At 43.3% G+C, this 12,455-nt stretch overlaps 1 protein-coding gene across 3 annotated transcripts in view; it reads left to right on the top strand.

The window, feature by feature from the left end:
- The window catches only part of ARB2A (ARB2 cotranscriptional regulator A), a 1,508,097-nt gene that overhangs the window by 1,059,610 nt on the left and 436,032 nt on the right, over positions 1-12,455 (top strand). For all 3 annotated transcript variants that reach the window (XM_069225397.1, XM_069225389.1, XM_069225407.1), the window contains exon 10: positions 8,336-8,452. In XM_069225397.1, coding sequence (XP_069081498.1) covers positions 8,336-8,452 — 117 coding nt within the window. The remainder of the gene's footprint in view (positions 1-8,335; positions 8,453-12,455) is intronic.

Genomic DNA, 12,455 nt, shown 5'->3' with positions numbered 1-12,455 from the left:
AGAGTAAGGGTATAGAGTAGAAAGGGTGTTTTTAGTGTTTAGGGATGGTTAAGATTTTGGGGTATTGCATGATAAGGGTATCTTTTAGGGTTTAAGGGTGGATGAGGGTTTTTTGTGGTAAGGGCTAGAATGTTGAATGAATCAACATATATATATATATATATATATATATATATATATATATATATATATATATTTATGTGTGTATATATATATAATAATATTTTCCCTTGCCTGATAAATACTTTCCATTTCGTCGTGTTTTGAGTCCATTGTGTCTTTTCAGCCAGTTTTCAGCAGACAGGACTTTCATCAGTTTTCATTGCAAATGCTTCCAAAATTGCCTCTGATACCTCCAACCTTTTTCTTTAGGCCATTCCTGCTGCCATGGTTTGTAGGGATGCTGCCTCTTCCTGTCTCACCACATTTGCCTTCAATAGCGCCCTAGGACTCCCTCACCCTGGGGGCGAAGTGGTGTCTTCTGAACATGTGGGGGGATTCGAACTCTCTCAAAAAACGTGTGTGGGTAACACAGGGCCTAGCAGTTGCAAAGCACAGCATTGTCAAAATGTGGGGGGGTGTTGCACGTGTCACTCCAAACTGAGTGAGGTAAGGATATGGAGTGGTTCATGATGCTGGAAAGGACTGTTTATAAAAACAGAGGATGTCCGAGGAAATGGAACAACATTTGGGGACCCTGGAATATCTACAGAGGCAATGTGTTTGATGCCTTGGAGACGACAACAATCCATATCCTCTGTTCAGAACGGCCAACACACAGCTCTGATTGATTTTGTGGATCAAGAGAAGGAACAAAAGATGGGGTGGCAATTAACACAATGCACATTAGTGATGTGAAGACTTTTATTTGTGCTCTATATTCTTTTTTCTTTAAAATGTTAATAAAAAGATTCTACCCAAAAAAGTAGTGCACCAGAAGAAAATTCAGTTTTTACCATCCCCTTGCCATCATCCACCTTTTGACCCAAATGAAAGCCTGGTCTGCAAAACCTCTGTTGTGTTTCCCTTTCTTTGAATTCAGGTACAGTCCTGAAAGACATGTTTCTGGCGATACTTACTGTTAGAGAGGTTCCTGTGGCATTATTAATTTGTTTGACTGTTTCTGATCAGTAAGCCCTTAAACCCAGGCATTACCAGACTGTATGGTAACAGTGAGCGTCGAGAGATTGACAGCAAGGGTCACCTTCCTCAAGTCAGCTCCTAGCAACTGGGGGACCCATTTATCTACATGCTGTAATTTCACTGCTATATGGCAGTACGCCTCAGTGCTTCCAGCCTGCTAATGGGTCAAACTTATCTCTGACATCAAAAAAGATTTAATAGAGCAAGTGAACTCTAATCTCCGGGCTGCCTCCGACTGGCCTGATCATATGTGAACCATCCCAGCCTGGTGAGAGTGTTTAGAAACCCAAACTTAAAGTATGACAGTGAATTCAAACCATTTTACCTATACTCTCCACCTTAATCAGTTGCACTGTTATCTCATGCCTCACCCAGGAAGATAAATATGTCGTCTTTTCTGCCAGCTTTCGTTTTTTTCCTTGAGAATAGTCGTGTCATCTACCAAAGGCTCCCCAAATATTTTATTTTTCAACTATAGGTTGATCAAAATTTGACTGCCAGATTTGGTTGTTGTGCTAAAGCTATAACGACAAACCCCTTTTGTGTATACTCCACCAGCTTTCTCTTGAGAATATCTTTCACATTATTGTGTGAGAGTCACGGTGTTTCTTATGGCAGTGGCTGCATTGGCACCAGTGCTCAGTTTGTAAGAGAAGCAGTGCCTGTGCCTGAAGCCTTACTCAGAAGCCCACGGCCGGTGCAGTGAAACGTCAGCACACTGAATAGCATGGCTGCGTAGCCCTAAAGGCGCCTCAGGCCTCTGTAGTCCACTGCCAAGCACCCCCACTGCCTTTATCTCGCTCCTGAAGGTGCCTGCTTTCCCCCTTCCTGCCGCTTTTCCATTTTTCTCTTCATCCTTCTTTCCCATTTGTGTGTTTTTTCTTTCTTGTGCTCTCGGGAATTGTCCGATCAGGGAAACTAAGGGCCATATGTACGAAAGCTTTTTCCCATAGACACAGAATGGGTAAAATCCTTAGGTACATCTGGCCCTAAGTGTCGGTGCTCAAAAGTAAGTGCCGGTGGCACCCACCTGCTCAAATGAAGCACTGATTGCCACAATATTTTAACTATTTGGGTGCATTCACCTCTCTCGCGGGCAGTCCCGCCGGTCCTAGCATGTGGGAGAGAGTCTGACACCCCAGACGTAAATGCGGAAATTACATTGGGCCTGATTACAACTTTGGAGGACGGTGTTAATCCATCCCAGATGTGACGGGTATACCACCTACCGTATTACGAGTCCATTATATCCTATGGAACTCGTAATACGGTAGGTGGTATATCCGTCACATTTGGGACAGATTAACACCGTCCTCCAAAGTTGTAATCAGGCCCTTAGTGTTTCAGGTCAATAGCATGTCAGGTGGGTTAGTTGCCTTTTCCCAAAGCCGTGCTTTTGGTCTTTGCCACCTGGAGCCAGATTGCTCTCCCCCATTCTACTTTGGATGTCTATTAAAGAGTCATGCATGTACAGCTTTTTCTGAAGGTTGAAGTGTGTTTCAATACAGTCTTCCTCCTCAAACGATAGAAATACATATATTTTTTCAATGAAATTCATTTTTTGATATCTCTGTGTAAAGGCCAGCTAGTGGCTTTGCCCCTTTTGCTTCTTGACTTTCGCCCCCTTTCTTTGACACTTTCGGTAACTTCTTGTAAAGTCATTAATGAATTTTTTGTCTGCATTTTCGGCTTTGACTAAGTCTTCTTTTCTGCTGCTTGAGCTCAGAAATTAAATTTCCGGTCCCTTGAGCCTTTAAATAGGTTAATCAAGGACTTTATACCTTTATGTTCATTTAGGGTCAGAAAGGTTTTGTGGTTACTCCTGGTAATTTATGATACAGATTAATTCCTGGTAGTCTAATCAGATCGTTTGTTGTTATATATACCATGACTGCTTCCCCAGATATGCAGAAAGATTTGTTAATGCATTGGAAAAAAGCAAGGGGTGTCACTGTCGTTAAAGACAAAATACTAGGCCTGATATCTCACTCGTAGGTCACAAGTTATTGCATTTTGAATGTGCTTTACGTCGCTCTGTGTCCTGGTATAAAGAGTGGGTTACACTACGCACGTGAGTGAGGGCGATCAACAAGTTCGTGTCTGTGGCTCTAAACCTTGTGTGTAATCTGTGGTGACAGTATACCTCCTATGTGTCTCTTTTAGTGCTCTAATTTTAGGTTGCACTTACAGACAGGATTTTGCTCTTTGGTATTGAGACACCTCCTCTGTATCATACCCAAACTTTACAGTGAGGCTAGTTCCAGCCCGTTGGTTACCCAAGCTCACCCTTTTATTATTATTTTTTTTTACTTTTTTCATGGCCAAGCAGCAACCATTTGCTGTAGGTCGCTGTATTTGAAATATGCGCCTTTGCAGACATTATATTTTGCTTTTCTTATCATATCCAAGAGGTGCCTGCCATCCTGGAGTTGTAAGTGGAAAAAAAAAGTTGAAATGCAGTCACGTCATGCCGAACTCACTGTGCATGTTTGACATCTCACTTATGCATATGTACTCATCACTCTACTTTTTCATTCTTATTTTCTGCCGGTGCTGTGCAGCATGGTCACAATAAATGACAAGGCCAATAGGTCACAGAGGCAAGGCTTATTGGCTTTTCGAAGTCTCGTTACTGTCTGTTGACCTTTTGGGATGTTTCGTCAGTTTCAGGGGAAGTAAATAGAAGGGAGTAGGTGCAGTGTAGAATGAATGATTGTTATACCAAACATGATGGAAACTGACTTTGGTGGCCCTTGGCTTTAGTGGAGCTCATTGCTCTGTAGGCACAGGAAATTTCAATGCAGTTAGAGCCTCATCGACTGCGTTTCACAACTTTATCTGTGCACAGAGTAATCCTGCCCGATAGCCTAGCGTGAGATACCTGCAATACCAGAGGCTTACACCTCATATTACTGGGTCCCAGCTCGCCTGACTCGGGAGTGCCACTGCGAGAATGTGATCTGCGGCTCTGGAGTGGAGTGGAGTCTGCCCAGGCTGACCCAAAAAGCAGACAGCAGCAGGGGCCCCAAATATAAATCAACAAGCATTTCCAATGCAATGGGTCTCGCGTTTGCTCAAGGTAGAGCTACTAGCATTGTAAATTTCTAACTGGACTTTTCCTGCCACACAAACTGAAAATAAAAAATAAAACAGTTGATATAAGCGATCAAAGCGCCGCCATGAGTGCGAAGAGAGACACAGACAAAAGGAAAAAGAAGTTTACTCGCAGTCAAAGTTATCGACAAAAGTGCAACTATCCATGTAACAGGGTCGATGGCCAAGGCGGTAACAAAACCATCCTAAGGGGGGACAAATGTAGAGCAGTTACCAAAGAAAACAAAGGATTTTTTAAAGGCAAGGCCAAGAACGAGTAATAGTGGTGGACGTGGTTAAAAGCCCAGACACATACCAGCACGTTGGAAAAGCAACGCTTGCGCACTGCTATGCTCAACGTAAAAAAATAATTGACTGCTTTGTCCTCTGCCCCCTGCCCACCGATGGTAGGAGACAGAGCGACACGGCTAGAGTGTGGCAGCACAGTGGATGGTGGTGAGGGTGGTAGCCAAAGCTGCGAGAAGGGAGATCTGGGGCCTATTGGAGAGCTGCAGATCTTTAAAAATAATGTCAAGGGAGGGGTGTCAAGGGAATCCCTCATCCTACCAATGTTGGGACTCGAAGGGTGGGGGGGGTGGAGGGGTTTGACATTCAAAACTGAAAGCTGCCAAACTACTGAAGAGGTGAAAATAAGTCCAGGACATTGCAAAGGAGTGGAGACTCACACCACTGCAGACATGGTGTAAGATGAGCTCCCCTCCCTCGCTCTCCTATAAAGAAGGAAAATTGCAAAAGTGGGGCTGCCTAGAGAAGACTGCAATATTAGTAGTTGAGTTCAAGACTGGTTAACATTTGGAAATAGGTTGATGGAAAAAACAATCAGGACTATTTGTCCAAGTGTTTTTTTAAAGTTTTTTTAAATTATTATTATTGAGCCTAACCTCTCACTAGATTCACTGGTCGGATTCTTCCAAGAATTGGACTAGGCGCCTTCACCCACTAAATAGTGGTGTGCTTCATCATCAGCTGTCTATCCACACCCTGGTAAGATGATACTACCAGAGCGGACTCAACCAAAAACTCTTGGGAGTACTATATAAAATGTCAACTGGACAATAGCAAGACTAAAGATCATACTTTATGTTCCTTACACTGTTTGTAATGATGATTACCTTACTATGTTTCATCTGCCTTATTATCACATCCCGTGCTTTTTATACTAGGATGCAATTGCTTCAATAAATGCACTGAAATCTAGTTTACATCTTGTGTCCTGCTTTGGCATGTGTGAGTCAAGCACTGCTCCTCCGCTAGGTGGTGTTGGGCTGACTCAGTCTCCCACACTTGGTGGTGCTGCCGCCCTAAACATGCAGTCTTATTACTTTAACAGATGCTGAGGACAAGACCATGTCATCCTTGCACCCAATACATGGAATCCCTCTGGTGCTTGCACCAGGGATATTTCCTTTTTTGGATTTCAGCTCAGCTTGCTGGGAAGTGTTTCTTTTTTCTGTGTTATGGTGATCCTCACTCATGGCATGGTGACTTCATTACATAGAAAGTGAAAGTAAATGAGCCGATCATCTCATTTACTTTAACTTATCTCGGTGCTCGTGGGCATAGCTCAGTCCTACCCTATTATATGGGGGAGGTATCTTTGGAAAGGTGAAGCATCTCCTGTTTCCAATGATCTCTTCCTATAAGATCCCTGCTTGGGGACTGCCACAGGAGGGCTATCCTAAGGCAGAGATTCACCCTCTAGACCCCAAAGAGTAGTTTTGGATGGGAGTATTCCCCCCTGGCAATGAACTAGAGCTCCTCTGCTGCCCAAGTCACAATAGTCTTTCTGCCTCCTTCCTCATGGGCACTTGGGAGGTTAATACCAATCTGGCCTAGCCACCCCTCAAAGGACCTTCAAGGGACTTTCTGTTAGTTCCACCCCTCATGGGAAAGCATATAGCTCCAATCTGCACCTTGTGTGGGCAGTAAGCCCAATAGATATCACAGATTTGTTTGAGAAATAAAAAAAGGGGTGGCCCAACAAGATATTAAGCCAAGTCCCACCAACCAAATGATCAAAATTGCCTTTCTGCTCACACAGGGAGCAGAGACTTGTTTGCCCCAATTAGTGCTGCAGCGGTATGGGTAGAAGGCCTGTTAGATACCAGGAACCGTTTTTTATAAAATAGTGGGGTGTGGTTTGGCCCATGCTGACATCAGTCCCCACCCTTAAAGCCTCAACAGTCTCTCTACTCCCTAGGGGATTAAATCTTCCCCATCCTATGGCAAAAGAGGGGCAATGTCAATACTTAAACATGTTGTTTTGCTAAAGGGTCCAACAGAGCGGGGCTAAAGTCCGACATTGTCTCACTTGCCTTGTTCATTGGTTGCACTTTTGTGCTTGGTTCAACCACCTCCTGGGGAAACCTACCAAACCCAGACATTTCTGAAAATTAGACACCCGGAAGTGTCTAGGGTTGCGTGCCTAATGCAGATCCCATGATGTTTTTTTTTTTTTTTTACCCACAGTGCCCTGCAAACCTCAGACTTTGTCTAAAATTGGGCATTGTTTTTGATAAGTTGGGGATCGTTGGTGGTAGGAATTTTGTGAATCTATGCTGATTCTGAAAGTTTACGTCATAGAAATGCAAGGATAATGTGTGTTTTTAGCCTATGTTTGAGTTTTGGAGGGCAAGAAAACGTCTTGGGATTCATGCGAGGCACACCACCTTGGCCTCCCCCTGGTGTCTAGTTTTCAGGAATGTGCGTGTTTGGTAGGTTTCCATAGGTGCTGGCTGAGTTAGGACCAAAAAAACACAGTTATCCAAAATGCAAAACAAGGTTGATTTTGAATGGAAAAATGTTATCTGTCCATGTTGCGTTTTGGGCCCTTTCCTGTCATGAATGCTAAGCCCACTCACACGTGTGAGGTACCATTTTCACCAGGAGGTATTGAGGAACTGGGTGGCAGAACATTTGGGTAACCCCACAGATTCCAGTTTAGGGAAAATGTGTGTTTAACCAAAGTTTGAGGTTTGCAAATGCTTCTGGGTAAGAAAACCTTGGGAGAATCATCCAAGCAAAGTTCAGCTACTTAACAAAAAAATGTATAGTTGATGTGGATCATCCATGGGGTTCATACCTGCTTACAACACAAGCTGCAACTATGTTGCAGTAGCAAAAATTAGGAAAAGTGGACTACCTCTTAGAAAAATGCAAAACGCATAGTAAAAATGTTTTTGTTTTATACAAATGTGCTTGTTGTAGTCCAAGCACAGCAAACCTTTTGTTGATGCCAGTTAAAAAAAAACATATACTTTGCTACGCAGCATTTTTTTTTTTCACAAATTTTGGCAAAAAAACTACATTTAGGTATATTTTGGCTATTTTCTCGGTCTTCTGCAGGAGATTGCACAATCCTTGGGTAGCTTCAGAGTCCCCAGGATGTTGGAAGAAACGATGCATGTTTGATTTGGATACCTTATGTAAAAAAAAAAGTTATGAAGATGTAGGCGCAAAGTACCTGAAGTAGTAAAAAAAGGGCTTAGCATTCTAAGTGAATAAGGCTTAGAAGCAAAGGGATTAAATCATTGTTGCTCGAGTTCAGATCATTTGTGTGTTGTCTGTTTTTCAACAGATTGGTTCCATGCTTCAGTAATGGTATGTTAAGATAGTGAATCAAACTTCACATGAAAACAGTATGCTCTTACCTTTTAATTTAAGAGCACACATACCAATCAACAGAATTCACATGTATTTGTGGCTACTAGTTAAAACAGGCAGTAGAGGAACAGTGTTGTTTTGGAGCCGGTGATTGAATTAATACAAAGAGCCACACAGCATTAGCTGCTTTGGTTGAAGGTGTCTCTCAGAAAAATGCAGCGCCGTACTACTTCAGGTGGATGCCTTCATGCCTGAACAGTGATACTTTTAATCCTTCAGTTGCCTAACCTCATGCCGACTAATATGAGTTAATGCTATTGTAGGTTAAAGCTGCCACAAGAATAATGTCATTCGTTGTGTTGAACTGTGTTTTGACCTGTCTCTTTTCAGATTCCATTTTGTTTAAAAGGATAAGATCTCTATGTTATTAAATTAAAATAATGTATGCTAACTTTGAATTTTTTCTCTCCAATAGATGATCCAGCGAGAGGCTGATGTGAGGAACAAGGTCACAGCTGTGGCCCTCACAGACTCTGTTCACAACGTGTGGCATCAGGAAGCGTCCAAAGCCATTCGGGAATGGATGCGCGAGGTGAGCCGAATACAGTCTGTTGTTGCTGCTGCACACTGTTCCTGTCTGGAAAATCGATGGATGCCATTTAGCTATTTGTACCTGAGCGTGTTCATGACTAGTCTGGGCAGCAGGACTCCTTTAAAGCCTAACATGTGCATCATAATTCTGCTCATGCAAATAAGTAAAACACTTAGAACTACGTGATCCAAGTACCAGCACTGCCTAATTGTTGTGTGTTGTTTCAGACTTCTATTGTTCGCTGTGCCTTTTTAGGTTCCTGCAGGGCTGGGCCAAAGCCTCGCAATAGAGGTTTACCTGACAAGAGCGTCTAGAGATTATTGACATGTATGTGAGTCCATTTGCATACCCAAAGCATCTTTTTTTTTTTTTTGCTTTAAGCAACTTGGAACAGTTGGTTGATAGCCTGTAAAACGAATATATTTTGCTGTTTTCGAGCTCTTTAATGTTAGCTCATGTCTAATGCCAACACCTAACAATAACATCACTTTACTCTTTTTTTCAGTGAATTTCTGTTTTTTTTTTAAAACGTAAATTAACATCTTAGAATCTTAACTAACTATAACATCACTTTAACCTTTGCTTTTCCTGACAATTTGTTAGTATTTTTGATCAACTTGTATATTGGACTAACAGCCAACCCTTCACATGCAGCCAATACCACTGGCTTTGCCTGTGCACAGCAGGGTAAGGCTGCAGGGTGTGGCCTGACCCTACCCTCTACCTGCCGCCATCACTCAATCTACACCACCTTTGGTACCTGTGCCACATGCTTCCAGCCACTGTAATGTGGTATGGCAGAACCTTCTTCCATGAAGCTTGCACAGTACCATGGCAGCATGGGGAGGGAGCTTGCAACATGAGTAGCATGCTGCCTCACAGGAAGGTATTCTGAGTAGTGCAAGAGTACAGCTGTAGCCCTGACCTGAATTCTTTTTCAGTTTTAATCAGTTTGAGGGGGGGTGGGGGGGGAGTCCTCTGAGTCCCCACCCCCCCAACAAGTGTGAGGGGTCAGGGAGGGGTCAAGGTAACCCTGCCCAGCCTCCTTTGCCCATTTGCTTGAGCTGTTGAGGCTGGCCAATCAGTTCACAAGGTACTATCACCTGGTCCCATGTACTGCTCTACCTCATTGGCTGAAAGGAGTCTGGGCTCCCCCATGCAATGGGATTTGAGCATATTTTAATTTTCGGAACAAAAATCCTTCGGTACGTAATGGTCCAGATAGCACTACTTTTTCTAGCAGGTTAAACGCTTCATGGCTGCCCCAACCACCTCTTTAAATGCAATTTTTTTTAAAAACGACATAATTGATTGACACCAAATAACACAAAGCACGCTTTCTGAGTAAAATTCTAACTTTGTGCCAAATTTGGTGCAACTCCCTTAAGCTGTTTTTGTTAGTGTTGGAGAGCAATGTTTCCTATGGGAGATAACTTGGGAAACTGATGATTTGGGATCAGAATTGTCTTTTTTGCCCATGCTTGACTGACTACGTTGAAACTTTGCATAAAGGAAAGTGAATGACCTTTTTTGTTGTTGTTGTTTTATTTAAAAGTTTTGTACAGATTTGATGAACAGTTATTAAAGAAAAAAAATCTTTCATATCCAAAGTCATACCTAACTGTAACTGCACTGGTTTTATATATATATATATATATATATATATATATATATATATATATATATATATACTTATCTATAAATTACCTAGTGGCGGTCACCACTAGGTAGTTATAGTTAGGACCTAGTTTCTATAGGAAAAACTGTTTTTTACTTGCCTGTATCTTTGGCACTACTTGACAAACCTTCATTAAATTTTCCAGATAAATTCGAAAGTCACATCAGCTGCTTTCTGGGGTGATCTGTCAAACGGGGGCCGAGAGAAAGGGGCGGGTGAAAAAGCAGCATTTCCAATGTTAATTCCCACAGGAAATTTTGAACAGCGATAGCACCTAAACCACTAGACGGAATTGCATCAAATTTGGCAGAAAGGTAGCTCTTGGTCCCGAAAGAGCCCTTTCTGTTGTATACTGTAAATTTGTTCAGTAGTTTTTGAGAAATTAAAGGAAATCAAAATTTGTATATGGAGGGACGAGAAGGATTCGTGACCCCTCCACGAATCCTCACGCCATGAGGAATACTGTGATTGGTTGGCCGCAAAATGTTCACAAAGTTGCTGCTGCCATTTTATGAATTGGGGCCTGCGGGGTCAGAGTATAGGTACTCTGACCCCATGTGGGCTATTAAAGGGTGTGTGAGGAACCCCTTGTTACATTCAAAAAGAATAAAACCCTTTTTTTTACCACGATCGTGGAGTCTTGACTCTGTTGCGGCACTCAGCATGGCACCCTGTGTAAAGCCGCGATAGAGTCGCGGCTCTGGCCGTGAGAGGAAAAAAAATACATTTACACACTCCCTCATACGCTAATGCACACTACTGATAGACACATTGAGACTGTGACTTTCTCTCTCTCAGATCTACAAGTACGCATACAGACACTGACACACCCACTCACAGACACACTTATACACCGACTCACAGACCCGATAAGGCACTCATGCACCGACTAATAGACCCATTTAAACACTCACTCATCCACTCACAGACCCACTCAGAGACTCACACACCCACTCACAGGCCCACTCAGAGACTCATGGACTCACAGACCCATTCCGACTCTTACCCACCCCTTTAGTGCCTCACTCACCCACTCAGACACTCACACACCGACCCACTCATGCACCCACTCACAGACCCACTCATGCACCCACTCACAGACCCACTCAGACACCCACTCGCAGACTTATGCACCCACTCAAAGACCCACTCAGAAACCCATGGACCCACTCACGCACCCACTCACAGACTCACGCACCCACTCACAGACCCACTCAGAGACTCGTGGACTCACAGACCCATTCCGACCCTTACCCACCCACTAAGTGCCTCACACACCCACTCAGACACTCATGCACCTACTGAGAGACACACACATGCACCTACTCACAGACCCACTCATGTACCCCCTCAGTGAATCACTCACCCACTCATAGACCCACTCAGAGACTTATGCACCCACTCACAGACCCACTCACACACCCACTCACAGACTCAGTCACTCACAGACCTTTTAAACACTCATGCATCCAGTCAAAGATGCACTCAGAGACTCACGCACCTACTCACAGACCCACTCAGGCATGCATGACCCAGTCATAGACCTACTCAGACACTAACACACCCACTCACATACCCACTCAGATACTCATGCAACCACTCCCAGACCCATTGAGACACTCATGTACCCACTTACAGAGCCACTCAGTCACACACCCACTCAAACACCCACTTAGACATTCACGCACCCACTGACAGACCCACTCAGAGTCTCATGCACCCAGTCAGAGACTCACTCACAGACATGCTCAGGCACTCATGCAGCCACTCTGAAACCTAGTCAGATTCAGTGAGGCATGCACATACATGATGTAGTTAAGTGGCAATAACCTGCTGTGAAGGTTGTGGCAACCATTTTATGAAGTGGGACATGGTCCTGGAGGATGGAAATAGGGGTGAGACATATAGAAGGGGGTCAGAGTAGAGGTACTTTGACCCATGGGCGATATTAAAGGCTGCCTGAGGGACCCCGTGGTACATTTAAAGAGCTTAAAACACTTTTTTTTGCACCATTATGGTAGTAAAGTTGCGATGGAGTTGTGACTCCGAAGTTTTTGGAAAAAAAATATAAACTAGGTTTTTAAACACTATTAAGTAGTCTTTGAAAGTAGGGTGGTTCTATGAAGAGCCTTTGTGTTAATTGTGTGTATATGGTTAATACAAATAAGAGCGGATGCAGAGTTTGAAGTTACCGAGAAGCACCCTGTTGCCTTCATTTGTAAAGTGAATACCATCTCCTCTATATATATTCTTGGTATGTCAAACTGCAGGTTATTATTGTAAATACAACCCATGTTATGGTCTCTGACGTATGCTGAAATAGTT

The sequence above is a fragment of the Pleurodeles waltl genome, chromosome 1_1, assembly GCF_031143425.1.
Source record: "Pleurodeles waltl isolate 20211129_DDA chromosome 1_1, aPleWal1.hap1.20221129, whole genome shotgun sequence".
In the NCBI taxonomy this organism is placed as follows: Eukaryota; Metazoa; Chordata; class Amphibia; order Caudata; family Salamandridae; genus Pleurodeles; species Pleurodeles waltl.
This window is presented reverse-complemented; position numbering and strand designations above follow the sequence as displayed.